Source organism: Cicer arietinum, chromosome 3 (assembly GCF_000331145.2).
Source record: "Cicer arietinum cultivar CDC Frontier isolate Library 1 chromosome 3, Cicar.CDCFrontier_v2.0, whole genome shotgun sequence".
NCBI lineage: Eukaryota > Viridiplantae > Streptophyta > Magnoliopsida > Fabales > Fabaceae > Cicer > Cicer arietinum.
Window position 1 is genome coordinate 64,637,757 of NC_021162.2, and position 19,905 is coordinate 64,657,661.

A 19,905-nucleotide genomic window follows, 5' to 3' on the forward strand; every position below is an offset into this window, starting at 1 on the left:
GTAAAATAAAACTGACCAAAATTCAAAGAGACATGAATGTGTTCATCATTTTTAAATATTTATACATTATATATATTTATTAATATTTATAGTAAGAAATCAGATACAAATATAATTTATTCTCTCACTCGTTTTTTGGAATAAAAAAGATGTTTGCATCAAAGTTCGAGGCATATGTATTGTCTATACACCATATAAAGTGAGGATTAACCAATCTCTTTATACAATCACAATAATTGAAAATTATTATTTGCATTCAATTTCGTATATATATAAATTTTGTTTTCATATTTTATTTTTGAATAATCAACTATAAAATTATTTGACTTGAACTTCACAGGAAACACTTTTGCATGCAACAATCAAGAAAAAATTTCTCTCAAATTTAAAAAATAGTATACAAGAAGGTGATAAAGAAGACATTATTTTTTACATGAAGTATGAAAATAAGGATAATAATAAAACTGCATTTTTTTAAATCCACTTAACATAAATAAATAAAAAATAAACACGCGCAATGCGCGGGTTAAGATCTAGTTTTATTAATTATGATGCATTTCTATTATCATTGATGCAAAGTAGAGAGTAATAATTTTATATTGTGGTGCATAGTATTAATTAGAATGTATAATTGAAAAAATAAAATAAAATTGCATTAGAAATTAAAAGTGACACTTTATTTGAGACAATTCTTTTCCTTTCAAATGTGACAATTATGATGAGAAATAAGGAGAGAGACAATCAATATTAACCGACATGGACATATAAATTAGCTACATCAGACTCATGTCATATTAGAATTTTTTTTTTTAAAACAAAGATGTGAGACTTTTTAAAGGCTACAAAAATCAGACTATGAGCTAAGAAAAAAAACTTTTTGACCTAACAACACGTCAACCTAATTAAATAATATAAATTATAATTATATTATCAAAAAATATAATTAAAATAAGATATAAAGTTAAATTCTTTAAATGTCGTGTATATTTTTAGTCTTTTATAAATATGTTGATTACTTATTTAAACATGTTAATATAAAATTGCTTTTGAAATAAATTGTACTAAACTTTTACAAGAGTAAGATTTAGGTTCAAAAATATATTTATGATAGATAACAAATCAACCTTAAAATAATCTTTGGGTGAAACTCAAATATTGCAAAAGTTAATTTTGAGCTAACAAAATAAAAAGAGGGATAACTTTTTTGAAGTGACAAAAAGGCGCAAAGTTAAAATTAAGAAGGGAACAGTATTTCCTAGTTTGATTGGGAATGGGACAAGCAAGATGGGGTCTCATAAGTCATGGCTCTACAATTTAAGGACACCGCTAGCAATAATTTCAGCACATGAAGCGTGGCGTAGGACAAGGGGATACAATGAAGGCATTTGAATAAACAATAATGTGGTAGTAGTAAAGGCAAATGTTCCCCACCCCACCAATATGGATTCTTTCCATCATCCATCATCACTCTACTCAAATGCCCCCTTCTCACATGCATCTTTCAATTCAACCTATCATCTTTTAATTTTAATTTTAAATTTAATTATTAAATCATATTATATACTGCAGTGCAGTCAGACAAAATCGACTATAATCAATTTTCATCCCTAACTTTGATTTAAATCACATTGAACCCACTTTGGATTTCAAACACCACGTTAGCATGCACAAAACTATATGGAGGGTAAATTTGTCCCCTTAACATATTTCCCACGCAGGATACAGTAGGTATAATGTACTTAATAATTACTAAATAAGTATGAGTCAAATAATTGTAGGCCACCTAAAATCACTTTACTTGTATGTTACATGATGAATACATGAAGAAGTAATAAAATCCTGCCCAAACTGCATACATGTAATATTATAAATATCATAACCACAGGTCACATGTTATTATTATAGTAATTGATTGTCGTACTGATACATTTATTATACTCACAAAAATTAAAGAAATATGAATAGGTACAGTTAGATTTTTGCTAAGTAGACTTTACTTGTTTTCAGAATTCATAACTTTTGGCTTATTTAAAATTTGTTCTAATTTTTTTTTATAAGTGTAGCTTGACCTGAAAGTCATTAAAAGGTCTTTTTCACCTTAAGATCCGTTGAAAATTACATTAGGCTTACCACTATAAAAATCAATAAGCTTATATTTAAATAAGTGTATCAGGAATTAAATAATGTACATTATTAGTGATATATATATACATAGAAATGGACCAGGACACCTTAAGCAAATAGTTAGTAGTTGGATCTTTGACTCATAAAGAAAAAATTAGACTAAGAGGGGAGAATAGTACTCCCTTGTATGTCGAATAGGTTTTCAACGAAAATTAATCACCGTTGAACAATGATGGATACTTTGCACCTATTTCGTGGTTATAAAAAATAGTTCAATCTATTAAGTCTAATAGCTATTTGATAAACTTAAATCTAACCTATTTAAATATATAAGACTAAGAGTCATTTTAGTGGTCGATGCACATATAATAACATATAGAATAACATTATTTTATTATTTCATTATCTTCTGATACCACTATTACCAAACGAAAAGTTCTGACCATAGGGTAAGCAAACATTATAGATGAGATGGTTAAATTCTGAGGATTGATTAGTTAAATCAGCTGTATCCATTTCACCAAGACTATTACATATCAATGAGAAGGTCTGGGCCATCTTAACATACATTAGACAGGAATTTACTATACATAAATTTTACACAATCCCTGATATTGAATAGCATTGTTTACACTTCACAATAAACATTTTACCATCAATTGGAGTTACTTAAAATAACCTACATGTGAGGGTTTTTTTCTTTGCTCTTTTGATAGAATTTTAGTGTCCGGAATCACACACATGATAGAGTGCGTAGCCACCACCAGACATTAACTTAGATACTGACGCCATTCGTCAGGCGTCCCCTTTCTTGCTGTCAGCACTCTTAGAGCTGCTGCAGTTAGAGGTATGGCAAGAATGTCATAGTCCTTTGGAGCCTGAATAAAAGGAAATAAGATTCTTCTTAATTGTGAAAATGGAAACATTAAAACACATGAATACGCTAAATAAGTAGTAGTATGCTTCAATTTCAAATGTAATTGAAGGTTGGAATTTTAACATTGGTGCCCTTATCTCGATAGCTACTCCCTCCAGTCTCGAATATAAGCAACACAAAAGTTGTGTTTGACGGTCTAAAATATAAGCAAATCTTAACTACTTTTGCCATATTTAATGATATTATTCCTTAATTACCCATAAATTAAGTTATATTTTATTTTCCAATAAACCTTTTCTTCTCGTAGTACAAGTTCCCACAAAAGGGGTAATTTGGAAAATACACTTATCTTTTTTATTACTTTGAGAAAGTTAAATGGGACTAACTATTTTTCTTAAGGGGTGTGAAAGTGGTTTTTTTCCGCTTATATATATGAGACCAAAGGGAGTCATGTTGCTTTTTTATGCTAAGCCATCATAAAAAGAAAGAAGCATTTTCATTGTTGTTTGTTATGAAAGTACCTTTGGGACCTTATTTAAATTCATTTTTGCCTCCTCTAAGGATTTTCTACCTTTCTTTGAGTTGCATTTGACACAAGCAGTCACCTGTCATCAGAAAATACATTGGTTATTAAACTTACTGTTTTCTGTGCTATTTTAGTTGCTCAGCTCATAACTAGTAAACATGCATACACACATTTATCATGATGATCTTGCATACCAAATAGTTAGTATTTTCTATATGAAAATATTGTCTTACTAGATTTTCCCATGTCCATTCTCCACCTAGTGAAGCTGGCACAACGTGATCGATGGTCAAATTTTCACGCGAAGAGCAATACCTGTTATTTCGGATGGTAATCTTGTGTCAATGCAAAGACTTGAATCTCTACTAACCCAATGAAAGATTAAAAAAAAAAAAAACAGGGTTGCGTTGAGTGGATGAACTAAACTGGTTTAAATATATTTGAAATCAAAGGTCAATCAATGTAGAGCACTTACTGACAAGTGAAATTGTCTCTAAATAGTATATTTTTCCGACTAAGACTGTTCTTAACAACTCTTCTTCTTTTAATAACCTGAAGTAAATGACGAACCTGCACCAAAATAAATATATTGAGCTTATCTGTAATAGAGCAGACAAATAACAAGAAAATTTTCAGCAGTCATTTTTTGTTTGATGTTATTGTTATGGTATTAGAGCTCTCTTGAGCTCTGCAGCACCATTCTCATAATGGCAAGAAGCAATTATCATAGTTCAAGTTTGTTTTCTAATATGAACATTCCGACGCCAGCTCCATTTGATCCCTCTCGTCTCACAATCAGCTTATCATATCTCTGTCTCATCCACTTATAGAGCTAATTCTCTTTACTCATCCTCAAGTGGTATGAAAGGCATTCATCTCTCTTCCTTCAATGTGGATATTTGCACGCAAATTCACATATTTCATGTTCATTGACCATGTTGATTCATTTATTGAGCTCTTCAATTTATGGAGACAATGTTGTTCTCACTCGCAATTCGTTGCATGAGTTTGGGATCATTAAATCAGTTGCACTGAGTTTGGCAGAAAAAAATGGGTCTGAAATATATCTGTGGTCTTTAGGCTGCTCACTCGTCCAAAGGGAGTTTCTTTTACGTCATAAGCAATATTTTCTTTACTGACTTTGTGGCGTCCTTAATTGCAAACTAGCAAGTATACTACTAGAACCAGTGTCTATCAACATCCAGCTGATAGTCCACCTTATCAAGATAGACCTGGTTATAGCATAGGGAAAATTATTGGCTCTGAAGGCTGGGCATAGGGTCCCAGTTCTGAACTCGTCGGCTAATGGCGGATTGGTTGAGGTCCTCCAGTAGGAAGAGCGAGTCAAAGCGTGCTTACCGGGGACGAATTGGGATTGAGCCATTTGGGATCTCTTCCCCAAACATCAAACAGTCAACTCAAAATGGGTACAGACAAGGGGAATCTGAATATTTAGTTTAAACTGTTATGAAATGCATTCTCTTTGCAAAGAATGAATAGTAGATTGATTGCCAGATTCCTTTATCTTACCACAACTCGTCCACACATTTGTTTTGCCACACACAGCAGTTGAACCAATTCATTGCTAGAACAAATATGTTGCATTTCAAAGCTGCACATAGGGTCTTGTGGTGTATTTGAAAGGTTTCCCTGGAAAAGGCATTTTCTTTCCTTGGACTTCATCTCTTCATCTTATGGGGTATAGTAATGCAGATTGGAGGATGTTCGGATACTCGAACATCTGTGACAATGAGTCTCTAGTGTTTTTTCTTGGTGATTCCCTTATTTGCCAAAAATCCAAGAAGCAGACAATAGTTGCAAGGTCCTCCTCCTAATCAGGGTATCGTGCACTTGCTTGTATCATTTGCAAATAGCAAATCAGGATATTTGCTATATGACCTTCATGTCATTTGTTCCTAGCAAGCAAACAATTCATCATTTTGATAACCACAGTGCTCTTACGTTGTGGCTAATCTGGTATTCAATGAACATATGAAGCATTTGGATATAGATTGTTACACTGTTTGCAAGAGGTCTCACTCTGGCCTCATGAAGCTACTCACTCTTCCTTTCCATCAATCAAACAGTAGACTTGTTTACCAAACCCTGCTACCTCAGCTGTTCCACCATCTACTCACTAAGCCGAGCATGGTTCAGTGGTTGACATCTATCAACGCTCAGCTTGCAGGGGGAATTAGCAGTTAATTCCACACATACACGGTATTTCGAGAGTTAGAAGTTAGTTCCCTATATCCTCGTGTATATATGTGCTTGTAAGAACTATTGTTTCAGTAAGAATGAGATGACGAATCATTCTCTTTTCACTTGTATTTTATTCTTCTTCATTAACTATGAATAATTTTTTTAACAAAATACAGCAATCTAAATGTTGGTATAAAAATAAAACCAGAGGATTTAGAATGGTGAAGAAGTTCCAGAAAGATTGATAAAACCAAAAGAATTACTATGAACATACCCTTAAGACAGCTGGTATATAGAAAGATCCACTGGGGGAATTCACAGTCTTATCATAATACTCTAGTACATCAGCCTGCATAAAAACAAAATCTGAAATCATAACTAGATAAACATTTTTTTGTTGAAAAAGAAGAAGATAGAGAAAGTTAAATGTTCTTGTTGTGAAACTGTTTTTGTATGCGCACACGCACTGAGCATAGAGGCCTGGGAAATGAAACAGGTTTAGATTAAATAATTCAACTACAAATCAATCAAAGCAAAGCTAAGCCAGATACAAGCTCAGCTTAATATGGAAATGACAGATGCATTAAGATGAAGACAACAACATTCACTAATAAAGCGTCACTTAGTTAATATCACTAAGGTTTTGTTAAACACTTAAATTTTACATATATTCATGTCAATCTCAACCATAAATCACATTAAACAGCATAATTAAGTGGCATTGCAAATGAACGAGTTGAGCTAAAAAATCTGACCTTCTCCATAAACTCTAAACAAATTGCACGTTTCCAGCATACAACATTGACTGGCCTGGAGCAGGATGACAGCAGTCAGAACCATAAGCAGAAGTCTTGATATTGGTGACTATACAAGAAAAAATAATATGTTACAATTTCATATTATCCACACACACAACACTGAGGATATAAAACCAAGCATTGTTTTGTTTTGTTTTCATGTTTGTTAAATTAGACAAGCACGGCAATTGAATTTTCAAAGCCCTCAGAACACATGAACTGTTAAAACCCAAAATCCCAAATGAACATTCCCAAAAAGTAAAAACAATACATGTTCACAACAACAAAAGATTGAAACTTTAAATAACTCCCATATATAGAAAAAGTAGATAAAAACCAAAACATTGAAAGAAAGAAATGACCTGTAAGATATATCCAACACAAGACCTCTGAAACAAGACAATCCATCTCCCTCAAACACATCATCATCTTCATCATCATCATCATCATCAATAGAATCATATCCACATACGTATTCATATTCATCACGAACACCCTCACTGGAGCGTGGCGCAGCATTACAACAGTTTGTTTTGCTTCTGAGATATGAAAAAGATGCATAGTGAATTCTAGCAAAAGAAGAAGAAGAAGAAGAAGAACCTTTGTAACTTGCTCTTCTTTTGTGGGTCTGAATTGATCTACACTTGAAATGAAAAGGGTCTTTGACATTTTCCCCATTGAAGAGAAGCTTCAAGCGACCTTGAGTAGTGAACTGTGCCATAACCCCTTGCTTATTGTATCCTTCAAAGTGGGAATTTAATCTTAAAGATTGTAACTTTCTTCTGAAACTTTGGTTTCAACTCAGATATTCTGTAATGGCTGATCATTCAACGGAAACCCATTGTAGGTAGAAGAAGAATAGCTTGTAAAGCAAAGACATTGATTTTTTAAGGAAAAAACAAAAACATAATATTAGGAAGAAATTCATTTGTGTCACGGAAAAAACCTTTACCACATATTCTCCCATGCTTCTAAATATCCTTTTGGCTTACCCTGAATTTATAAATATGCCATAAGAATATTTATGGAATAATAAATACTTTCTTTTCTTTTCATTTTTTAAATAATTAATACTTAATTAATTTATCTTAAACAACTCATTAATTATATAGCACCTTACCATCTAAAGAATATGGGTGTAATTATTTGATTTGGTTGGATTTTTGGAGTTAAAATAACTCAAATCAATAAAAAAAAACAGTTATTTTTGTTAGATTTAGTTTTTGTAATTTATTTTTATTATGCATTATCTTATTTTTTTCTTTCTATTTCATCTTTATTTTCTCATATTTTGTTTTGATTAGTTTAACAACATAATCAAACAAAATCGGATCGATAATTTTAAAAATTAGTTGGTTTAATTCGGTACAATAGGATTTATGAGGGAGATATTTGAATCTCATTATTATTCTTTTCATTGTTTTAATGAAAAAAAAAATATAGTTTTATTGTGCTTCATGTTGTGTCTCATAAATGATTGACTTATTTGTAAGAAAAATTATATCATAAAACTTATTCTTTTAGTTAAATATTTTCTTTCAATTATAATTATATGCTTAAAAAATAAAACTAACAACATAATTTTTTATTATTAAAGTGGTATTGTAAATTGCAATTATAGAGCTATGATTACAATTCTTTTCATTGAAATGAATTTTCTTAATCAATGAATAGCTCATAATCTCTCCATTTTTATTTTCCATTTTCACAGATAAAACCATAATAAATTTTTAAACATTATTCAAATATAATCTCCATACTAGAATTTGCTTTCTATTAACAAATTTTTATCTCTTGTACATTTAAACAATTAAATTGAACTATCATTATAAATTCTCAATAAATTTAAAAATCATTTTAAAAACGTCATTTACTCTCCAAAATCTCATATCAATCATTATACCTCACTAGAGCTGTCAATTGATAGGCCCCCTAATTATTGGCTCCGACCCACATATTGAAGGGGCAAAAAAATTTTATAATTTAAAATGTCCAAAAAACAAGACCCTTAAAATTTTGTGGGCTTAGTAGGCCTATAGGCCCACTTATTTAAAACTAAAATCGATATTTTTTTCGAGAAATAAAATTTTTCGATTTTTTTCTATAAATTTATTTTGATTTTTTACTATAAAAAATTCTCGATTTTTTTCTAAAAAAGTTTTCGATTTTTTTCTATAAAAAATTTCCGATTTTTTTCCAATAAAAAATTTCTGATTTTTTTTCGATAAAAAAATTTCTTTTTTTTATATAAATGATTTATCTTTTTAATAAATTTTTTTTCTCACAAAATTTTTTAAGAAAAAAAATATTTTTTTTTTATTTTTTTCGAATAAAATAAATTTCGAAAATTTTTTAAGAAAAAAATCTCAAAATTAACAAAATATTGCGGACCTATAAGCCCTCAGAGCCCTCTCCCTTACGTCCCATGAAATAATGGGCCTAAATTTTACAAAAATTAATTTGATAGGAGGCCTAATATTAGAGATTATTTTAAAATAAAATTAAAGGACCTTAGTGTTGGGGGTTTTTTGATAGCTCTATAGCTCACACCTTTAATTAATCACTATATATATTATTATAACCACTTATTCTCAAATAATTTATTAGTTATTATCAATTGATTCTCTAAAGTTACCGAGTTTGATCTATACATTTAACTTAACTAACTACTTACTATTACAAGAATTGATATGAGTTATGTTTGGCAGGGTTAGAGATATTTTTCAAATATTGATAATCTCGTATATCTATTTCAATTTGAGAGCCGATCTATTTTGTGGTTTATTATGTTAAAATTATTACATGCTCATACGACAGCGTTTTGACCAGCTTTCGTCTCCCTCGTATCTGAACTAGCAAACATTCTTCTAGGGCTCGCAATCCCAATCACAAACCCTAATTTTCCCTCCATTGCGATTATCATTCCATCAAAATGGCAATTGCACGCACCGGAGTTTACGTCGACGACTATTTAGAGTGTAAGCACCTTTTCTTTTCTATTCTCTCCATTTTAACCCTAATTTCCCCCCTATTTTTCAACCAATTTCTTCAATTTTATGCCAAATTTACCATTCCATAGACGCCAACACATTGCCCGCTGAGCTTCAGAGGCTTTTCAACACCGTTCGAGAACTCGACGAACGATCCCAATGTAAATTCCTACTCAAAACTTTCCTTTTTTCCCCCTATTTATTGCTATGTTATTACTCATTTTGCATCATTTTTATATTTTTATATATCAATAGTTTTTTTTTCATTACTTTTTTGTTTGTTGTGCTATTTTTGAAGCTATGATAAACCAGACCAGGCAGCAAACAAAGTACTGTATGGGAGTCTCATCTCATGGCTCTAAGAAAGGTAATCATAATCATAATTATAATAACAGTTACGCGAATGAGGACGATGATGCTTCCATTGAGAAATTGCTTAAAGAAATTGAGGCAAATCAGGATAGTGCATTGAGTCTATGCACTGAGAAGGTTTTGTTGGCGCGGCAAGCATATGATCTGGTTAGCTTTTTTTCTTTTTCAGTTGTGTCTTTAACTATAGCATTTATGATTTGGACATTAGAGCTTAATATGTAGCATTTATAATGTAGGCATGTGAGAATTTTTTAAATCAAATGATGAAGTTTATCAGAATTGTTGCAGCAAGGGGCTAAGGGATTTACATTTCCTTACCAAAAAAACCTATTAATGATATCTAATGGGTAGACGAATGCCTTAATGTAGTGTGATTATTAACTTCTTATCAAAATAAGCATTGAGCATATCATGTAGATTAAAATATGTATAACCATTACTATAAGTAAATTATGTATACTATGCTTCTTTAAAATGTACATGTCATCAATAATACAACTTGTATTGTTAACCATGTGCAGCGTGGGGGAGTTTTCTCTTTTCCTTTATATCTTTTTCCATAAAAGTGAGTTTCCGTGATTTACGAAATGAAAGGCATTGATGATAGAGTTGAGCCATTTTGTTACTAGAAAAAATGTCTTTACGTTGTTTCAGAGTGGTAAACTTTGCTCAATGATCGCAGTTCTTATCTTGGAAGTCGTGAATTTTTTGCACTTTGATTATGCTTCTGCATACAAGGAAAAATGTACAGTTTAAGTTTCAAACATGTATGTATTTGCTTCAGATAGATAGCCATGTAAAACGACTTGATGAAGATTTAAACAACTTCGCTGAAGATTTAAAGCAAGGTAAATAACCATTTAATTTGCGTTTGGATTTATTTTGTGTCATGTATGCGCAAATTAAATTTTCATAATCAACCTATATAATTAGTATGATCTGCAATGCTTATTGCTATCTTTATTTTTGTCACCCACCCCTGAAAATTCCTTTTCTGCATTGTTATTGTAATCGATTTGTTGGTACATTATCAATTTATATCTTATTTTCTTTTTTCTTTCACATTTGATTTATCAGAGGGGAAAATACCACAAGATGAACCGGCCATTCTTCCCCCACTTCCTATTGTCCCTAAACCTGAAAAGCGCAGGCATGGATATGGCACACCTCAATCGAAGAGACTTGATTACAGAGATATAGACTTTGAGCTAATGCCTCCACCAGGAGGCCATAAGAAGGAGTATGTGACCCCTATGGATGTCGATCAACCAATTGATCCAAATGAACCTACATATTGTGTTTGTCATCAGGTTGTGATATGTTTCATAACATATATATAATGTTTAGTTCCAAGTCTCCTTGTGCGCAATTATGCCATATATATTGTCTTTTGTTTTTTCTTAAACTGAACCAGTTTAATATTATTTGATACTTCAGGTATCTTTTGGAGACATGATTGCTTGTGACAACGAAAATGTGAGTTCACTGTATTTTGCTCTCTCTTGTGCTGGTTCTGTTTCACATCTTTCTCTTTGTCTGAAGAAATTGGTTGGTCAAAATGCAGATAGTATTTGAACTTCTAAATTAAGTTTAATTACTATCTGGTGTTCATAAATTTTATCTTTTTATGAAGGCTATAGGCAAAACAAAATTCTGCATAGATTATTTACAATGCTTAAGATATATATTGTTTGTTGGATCACATAAAAATTAGACATAAACTCTGACTATCCTACCATGAGGCATGTAACTTATTGTTTTGGGGTTGCTTTTGTTAGAAATTTTCTATTTGATCTTCAGCATTTAGATTTAGGGGTACATTTTAGGAGTTGTTTCTTCTGTACCCCCAAAAAAGAAAAAATTTAAAATTGGTAAGTGTTTTTCCACCATACTCACCTTAGTTGTGTTCCTACTTATTCAGTATCTCTTTCCTACAAAATTACTGATGAATGTTTGATATTTTTCATGGTATAATTTAGTAATTGACCTTTGTATTCACTCCTAGTTTATTTTGACTCGAGTTTCTTATGTTATTCTTGATAGTGCCGAGGAGGTGAATGGTTCCACTATTCATGTGTTGGCCTAACACAAGAGACAAGGTTCAAGGGAAAGTGGTATTGTCCAACTTGCAGATTACTACCACAATGTCAATGATAAATATTTGCTCCACCAAACTAAGTTCATGACTATTCATTGTTGTTTGAATAGAATTTTTACTCTTTAGTGAATGAATACTTTTGGGGTTGTGTTATGATTAATTAATGGGGTAAAATTTTGATGCAAATCCCCTTATAACCCTTTCCCCCCTCTCCTACCTACCTCGACCAGAAAATACATGTGGGATTTGAATTACTTGTCTTAACAATGTAACTTTTCAACTAACAAGAGTTCCACTTGAAACCAAAGAATGGAAAAATACAAGCTACAATTTCTTTCAAATTGTGAGCTCACGAAGTGGTTTGCATTATAGAGTCGTAATTGCTTGCGAAGGTGAACAGAAGTTAAATTGAATAACATTTTTTGTTTTTCCTCTGCGCAACCATGTTAGTGCCAACTGTGTAAAATTTGTCACTTTCAAGCTTCAGTTTCATGTAAAAATTAGATAATTAAGTTTTGTGATAATAACTATCTCTCTTCAGGCTTATTGAACATTTATTGTCTCACAGTAAATAAAGAGAACTTCAACCTTCTTAAAGGATTTTCACTATAAAGAAAGAGAAAAAAGATATAAACTAATAGTATAAAAAGTGAGTTTTACACTGACATCCAATTACAATCGTATATTCTATTATATCACTGACACAGTAAAATAAACAATGTTAATTGATTGTACTCTTTTACAATGGCAAAATATATCTATTGCAAATAAATTGATACAAATATTACCAACATTTTCAAGTTATCGGAGTACTCTTTCGCACAAATCTCTCCAAGAGTTACTATTATTTTATTACGAGTCACACGAATAAACAAATATTCTTTCACTAAAGTCTATTTCAATTAAACACTATTAATTTCTTCTCGTGCACTCATTAGTCTCTACAAATACATATAACCTCTTTAAGTATTAAGAAGGAACACAATCAAAGAATAATCTCAGCACCCAAACAAATGAAGACTGATCTGATTGTGCCTCAATTTAGAAAAACACTTAAATCATGTGGTAGGCACTTTCTTACGTTGTAAACATGGATGATTCTTACGTTTGAGGTACGCCATCAAGAAAACTACAACCCCCCGCCCTCCCAAGCAACATGCATACTATATATATTATACATTATTCTTCCTGTTCTCACGTATTATAGGTTAAATATGAATTTAGACCCTATAAAAATTTAATTTTAGTTTTTATAAAATAAAAATACAACTTTTACTTTTAAATTTACTTTTTTTTAATAATTTTTTACAAGCGTATTTAAAATATTAAAAAAATATTATCTAAAAAAAATTAGAATTTTTTAACTTGATATTAATTAAATATGAATTTTTTAAATGTAAAAACTAAAAATAAGATTAATGAAAATACAAATTTAAAAGTCGAGTTTTAAGTTCATTTTTTTTAAAGGAACTTTTTATATTGTAATAAACATGCTCGTAAAAAAATTCATTTGAAAATATATGTTAACTTAACGGCAAGTATTAAAACTGCATCATAGACCTATCAAAACATGCTACTCGGCCAAATTAGGATTAGTCTTAACGGATTGCATGCAATTTTTAGTCGGACCAAAAAGCCCTATCTTAATACGGACTGAAAAATACTACCCGAGTTCGACCTTAGCCAGATTGTGAGCTGGGCGGATAGCCCGCACATTTTTTTAACTATTTTTTGTAAATTTATTTGCAACTTTTTTAATTTGAAACTTTTCTTTCACACGCATTATTTTTATGGTATACTATAAATAGATTAAGAATGAATTAATTTAAATAAGTGTAAATTATAAATTAATATTTAGTTCAATTTAGAATGAGTGTTAGTGTTAGATCATGGATAGATGAACTAATGTGTTGAATCTCTTTTGGATCAACTTTTTTTTTTATGTGATCCAATTTAAACATTTTTATTTTTTAAAATTGATTTTGTGGGTTACATGAAACTCATACGAACTAATCTGAATGGACAATGAGTTTATTCAGACGAGCCAAAAAGCCTTAAAAAAATTGGACTAAAATAATTATTCTCAAACCATATGTTTTAGTAGATTAGACAGATCGCCCATATGGACTAATTTATTTTGACATCTCTAACTGTATGTATAATGATTTTGTAAGAACTACAAGTTTATTTTTATTTTACAAAATTTAAAATTGAAATGTTGAAATTTTATATGGACTAAAAACTTATTTAAACTCCCTATCACATGTTATTTAATTATATTTTTTTTTTAAAAAGTAATGATAATTTAATTTTATAAAATATTAATTATTTAGAATTAAATTATCATAATTTTTTTACATAATATTTATTATTATTATTACCCAAAAATATATTATTTATTATTAAAACAATCTATAGCTCTCATCTACGAGATATTTGGATCCCTTCCTGCTAAAAAATACTATTATAGTCTTCAATTTTACAACAGGAGATTATTTGGTATCATTGCATATGTTTTTGCTCAAGGGACTAAGGAATTTCGTTGAGGCAAAATAAAAAAAGTTTGGAAATCTGTCAGACAACCGTGTAACCATCCCAGGCCCACAAGTGAACCCGGAAACGATCCTCTACAGCTAACTGCGGTGGTCACCGGAAGCTCACACCTCAGAACCGTTAATCACGCTCTGATCACACGGCCACGTGTCATCCACCAGATGTAGGTTCCTGTCTCCTTAGAATATAAGGACACAGTAGTACGATCCTATAGAACAGATCCTGTTCAAGTAAGGTCGTGACTGTTGTTCCTCCGCGCTATTATATAAATAATTTGTTTGTTCGTTACGTAGCGATGTGGGACTACATTTGACTCTTCTACTAGTCTCTTGAACGGGGTTTCTGAGGTTTGTTGTCACGTCTTGTTACTGTTTATGCTCGTCAATTTGGAAAAACGTTTGATAAATTTATCTAAACTTATTGTTGCCATACTATATCCCTTTCTGATGTTCTTTGTATATTTTAGAACTGACTCCAAAGTCAGTGGTAAAGCGATGCAATCAGAGATAGCTTCATAGCTTATACAGTATATATTAACTTGTTGAAAAACAAAAGTATAAAATATAAATTTCACTATTTTTAATTGCATAATCTTAACTAATCCGTTAACCACACGAATGCGCACAAATTTATTTAGATCTATGCCAAACCATTATTTTCTCTGCTTTGGCTGGTTCAACTATTATACACTAAATCAATATTGTTCTTCGTGCTCTAGCAATAGATTTATCTCATGTCAAAGTGCTTTCCAAGGGAACCAATGAAATGAAAAATCTGCAAACATTATGTAACCTATTTTATTGATAGTAATAGTATTGTACTATAGTATAGTACATAAATCAACTAAATAAATATACATAGGAAGAGCAAATATTTGTTAATGTGATTTATGAGAGATTATCATGCTCAATAACTTGTGCTCCTCTCCATTCTTCACCAGGATTCACAGTGACAGGCACCAATATTGAAGCAGGACCAGTGCATACAAAATAATCTTTTCCATATTTCTCTGACTTGGAACCAGGGCTTGACACATAAATATCCTCAAATCCCATTCTTATCACCCTGTAGAAAATCTCACGTCCCTGAAAAAAATACTATTCAGGTATGCAGTGTCTGTATAATTTTTCTTTTTTTTTTATTGTTAACCAATTAGAAATAATCTTTTGTGTGACTTTTTGAGTAATTAGTTTAATAGTCAATATTTTTCTTATGATTAGTTGAATTTGTAAAAATTCATGTATCAACTATGTGACAACTTATGTAAAAAATATTGTATTAGAGTTAAATTCATGACTCTAACCTGATCAATGATTTCATATTTTGAAGGCGGTGTATTATAAAACGCCTTTGATCTTTCTTTAGGAGGTGCAGCATAAACTCTACTCATCTTATTCTCAAGAAGAGTAATAGGGACACCTTGTTGAGTCCATGAACCTGGCTTCACTTGAGGTTCAGCACCAAATGAAATGAATCTATTTGGCTCAGATTTTATTGCTTCTGATGGAGTCAAGATTTGAAAAGGGGAAGCAAGAGGAGGGAGTGAGGAGTATGAACAGGTTTGAAGACCTTTGATTGCAGCTCCACCTCTTCTGTTAAATCTAAAATGGCTTAGTATAGCATTGTTTAGAGTAACAGGTTTTGGAGATTTGTTCTTAACTATAACTGCTGTGGCCATGCTCACTGGATAAAGGCTCACAATGTAAGTGATGTCAAAAAATCTGTTAGTACTGACCAATTCAACCTGCAGAAAAGATAATAGAAGCATAAACATTAAACAACAACAACCAAGTTGAATCAGTATTTCCCTGTCACTGTGCTAGCAAAAAGTAAAAGAAAAAATAGATTAATTCAATAGTTGTGTTTAATGTTCATTATGTACTCCCTTAGATCTTAGATCTATAGTATAAGTCACCCTAGAAGAAAAAAAAAAACATTGTAGTATCTTATATGTCATTTCACATATTGGACGAATTGTCCTTTACAATCCCAATTCAATTTCTAGGATAAACAATATTTAGAAAGACTTTACTTATCTTTAGGCTAATGTATACATTCAGGCGCATCGGTGACCATTGAATCGAGATTGAAAAATCTAGATTTCAAATTTAGTATTTTAGTTTTTTTTTTAATTAAAATCTATACTAAAATTCGAACCGTCCAATCTCGATCCAACGGTCACCAACGCACTGAATGCATGAAAATGTTGACCACCGCAAATCCAACCTTGGGAAACCAGAGGGTAAGAATTATAAATATGTAATTTTACAATATCAATGAAATATCAATATTTTTTCCTATTATACTTCTAACTATTTATTATTCTCTTTTTTCAATTCATACAACCTCTCTTTCTCATATCATTAATATAAGATAATTTTATAATGTAAGTCATATTTTTTTTTATAAAAGCAATTAACAAAGCTAAGTATATTTCTTAATCAATCTGTCATTTACTAAAGTGACCTATATTGTAGGATGAAGGGAGTATAATGTAACTGATAATTCAGCAGTTTCAAGCAAAAGGGTATCTAATAATCTATGAAATAATACCTGTAGAGCATCAATGGCATCATAGTCAACATCATTTACAGTCCACTCCAAACTAGAAGGAAATAACTCTTTTGCACCAGGTTGTAATACTTCATTCAAAACCAAACCAATTCCACCTTTGGCTTTGTAAAGACCTGTTTCACTTGCATGAATTGTGTACAAAAGTTCCTCAAGTCCATCATCTTTCCAAAACACTTTTGGTTTGTAAGATGTAACATGAGCATCAGGTAATCTTAAGGTCAATGAGCTTCCATTTCTAACTGTTAGCTCAACAATAGGGATACTATTAGACTCCAAGAACTTGATACCTTTTCTGCCAAATTTGTCATTGAGTGCTTCAGGAGTTGAAAGAGTTGGTGTACTAGTTGTAGCTGAAGAGGACTTTATTATGTTTAATTTGGGAAGAGATAAGGAAAGAAAAGAAGCCATAGAGAATAATAAGCAATATGGTCCTTTAAAGAGGTTCAACAGAAACAAATAATGAGCATGCTAATGATATAATGCTACACAACAGTGCTTGAATTTTGGTTCCTCAAAGAAGGAATTTGATATTTGCTTTGAACTCATGGATTTGTGTTGAATGGATGAATCTAATAGTTTCATAAAAGGACAAGGAGTGTGTAACTCAGCACTGCCACAGAACTCCCTTGTTATCCATTTTGCCTTTTTTTTTTCTTCCTTGGAGGGTTCTTTCAGGTAATTAAACTAAATTTACTTTGTTGATTGTTAATTAAATATTCAATAAGAACAAAATTTGAAGATTATATTTCTCAATCATAAATTGGAGGATTAAATCAATTAAATAAATAAGTTATTGAATATTTTACGGAATTTGCAGGCACAAACAAAAGAATGTTACAATTATCACATTCATTTATTTTATTTTTTATGATTTATAACCTCGTTAATGATCTTTTACACTGTAATAATAACTGAATATTTTTTTATGAATATTGAATCTTCATGCTTACAACTTACAAACATAAATTATACTCACTTTCATGAAATAAAATACTATTTCAATTTCAAAAAACACTAAAAAGATATATTTCCTACATCAAATCATTATTAATATCTACTTAATAATTATCCAACTAAACAATATTATTTTTCTTAAATCTTTAAGAAATATTGAAATTCGTTCAATTGAAGGTTAAGTGTAATAAAATATTTTAATGTCTACATTTTAGTTTTGACTTATTTTGTGCCATTAAAAATTATCAAGTCAAATTACATTCTTTATGAAATAACCGTCCGTTACATATAGTGTTAATTTTTGCACAAGCTTCGTTGTACAAGATTATGTTGTAAAAATAAGCGATGGACAAAATTTAATGTCGAATAAAGTTTAATTTTAAATTAGAACGGTAAATAAATAAAATCAGAGTGATTTTTGGTTCGACCAAATTGTATTGAACTAATTTTAGTTCATCTTGAATTGAACTAAATTGAATTTTTAAATTAATAATTTGATTTAAGAGTTCAACTAAATTGAACTGATTTTAATTTAATTAAACTTTATCAAATTAAATTAAATTGTTATAATATTTATTAAACAAAATCAAATTATTTTTGAATTAAATTAAATTGAACTATTTTATTAAATGAAAATTATTTTTGTGTAGTAATTTATGAAGAACTAAGGGCATTGAATTTTTAAATAAATACATTATTACTAATAATAATTAGAAATACCATAATGTAATGTTAGTGGAAGACAACTCATTTCACAAAAAATAATTAGCAATTTCAGACTGTTAGTTTGAAATCAAAATTGAAAAGAAAAAAAACAATAAAATCAATATATCGCTCACCATTGCTTCAAATAAGAAAACTTACAAAGAATTCAAAATCAAATAGTTATTTGATTCTACTTGAACCCATAGAGACAACATTATATCATCTCATTGCTGCATTATTATTTTATCTTTTTTTATTTCTCGTAGAAAAATAATCTATACATTAAAGTAAGTGTGCTATTTGTCACCCAAGTATAGTATTTAACAATTCTAAACTCACTATTAGTAGTTAGATTTTATTAGTTATTCTTAAATTTATTTTTTAATTAAACTTCAGAATAATTTTAAACTATTAATATATTTTTATTAAAAATTTAAATTTAAAAAAAACTATTAGAAAATTGTTAAGACAAACTCTCAATTTAAGTTTTGATGAAAATAAACAAAAGTTAATTATTATTTTAAATGTTATGTTAATTTAACTTGTTCTTTTGAGTATATTAAATTAAAGATAGGATTTAAACAAAGCAAAGAAATCAACTTAAAAAGGCAAATATCTAAACAGACAAGAACGGAGAACATTATTGATAAAATCTGAAAAACAGAAAATGTTATCCAAGACCAAGAATGATCAAGTCAACTTTTAGAACAATCAATCTCCATTGATTACAAGAAGATATTGCTTTTGAAATTAACACTAATATTATCATTGATGTCCAAGGAATAAATATGACCCGTTCCAGTCAAAGAAACGATTCAAATCACAAAAGAAAAAATTATGAATCAGGCAAGATCAAACAAGACTGATCATTCTCCAGATTGATTGCCAAGAACGTTGAACGATCTTGAGATATGTAAGACATCACAACACCCTCAAGAAAGGTCTGACAAACGTCCAGAATAATCAAGATTAAATCTCCAGATCAATTATCAATCTCCAGAATGATCATTGAACTTCTAGAATGATCAAACATTCTCCAAAATGTTCAACAATCGTTATGCAACACATTACCATCATTTTCTCAGTCTGTTTTGCAAGAATCAAAATTTCATATTAAACTAATGACATCAATA

The 19,905-nt window shown here is 30.3% G+C and overlaps 3 protein-coding genes and 1 non-coding gene across 4 annotated transcripts; 1 reads left to right on the plus strand and 3 right to left on the minus strand.

Annotated features, from left to right (window-relative positions):
- Nucleotides 1-2,613: 2,613 nt before the first annotated feature.
- On the minus strand, nt 2,614-7,490 carry LOC101502729 (uncharacterized). The gene is made up of 7 exons (XM_004493088.4): nt 6,889-7,490; nt 6,485-6,539; nt 6,004-6,078; nt 4,003-4,097; nt 3,761-3,842; nt 3,523-3,606; nt 2,614-3,002 (listed from the first exon to the last, which is right to left on the minus strand). The coding sequence occupies exons 1-7, from the start codon at nt 7,245-7,247 to the stop codon at nt 2,895-2,897; spliced, it is 858 nt and encodes a 285-aa protein (XP_004493145.1). The 5' UTR covers nt 7,248-7,490; the 3' UTR covers nt 2,614-2,894.
- Nucleotides 7,491-9,302: 1,812 nt separating this feature from the next.
- Nucleotides 9,303-12,169, plus strand: LOC101503708 (PHD finger protein ING2). The gene is made up of 7 exons (XM_004493091.4): nt 9,303-9,504; nt 9,606-9,677; nt 9,815-10,035; nt 10,673-10,736; nt 10,966-11,198; nt 11,326-11,364; nt 11,932-12,169. The coding sequence occupies exons 1-7, from the start codon at nt 9,459-9,461 to the stop codon at nt 12,040-12,042; spliced, it is 786 nt and encodes a 261-aa protein (XP_004493148.1). The 5' UTR covers nt 9,303-9,458; the 3' UTR covers nt 12,043-12,169.
- Nucleotides 12,170-14,554: 2,385 nt separating this feature from the next.
- LOC113785979 (small nucleolar RNA U3) lies at nt 14,555-14,779 on the minus strand. The gene has a single exon (XR_003472161.1). It is a non-coding gene; the product is annotated as a small nucleolar RNA U3 (small nucleolar RNA).
- A 526-nt stretch (nt 14,780-15,305) lies between these two features.
- On the minus strand, nt 15,306-17,736 carry LOC101504033 (photosynthetic NDH subunit of subcomplex B 2, chloroplastic). Its single transcript, XM_004493092.4, has 3 exons — nt 17,093-17,736; nt 15,843-16,283; nt 15,306-15,624 (listed from the first exon to the last, which is right to left on the minus strand). The coding sequence occupies exons 1-3, from the start codon at nt 17,519-17,521 to the stop codon at nt 15,427-15,429; spliced, it is 1,068 nt and encodes a 355-aa protein (XP_004493149.1). The 5' UTR covers nt 17,522-17,736; the 3' UTR covers nt 15,306-15,426.
- Between the last annotated feature and the right edge of the window lie 2,169 nt (nt 17,737-19,905).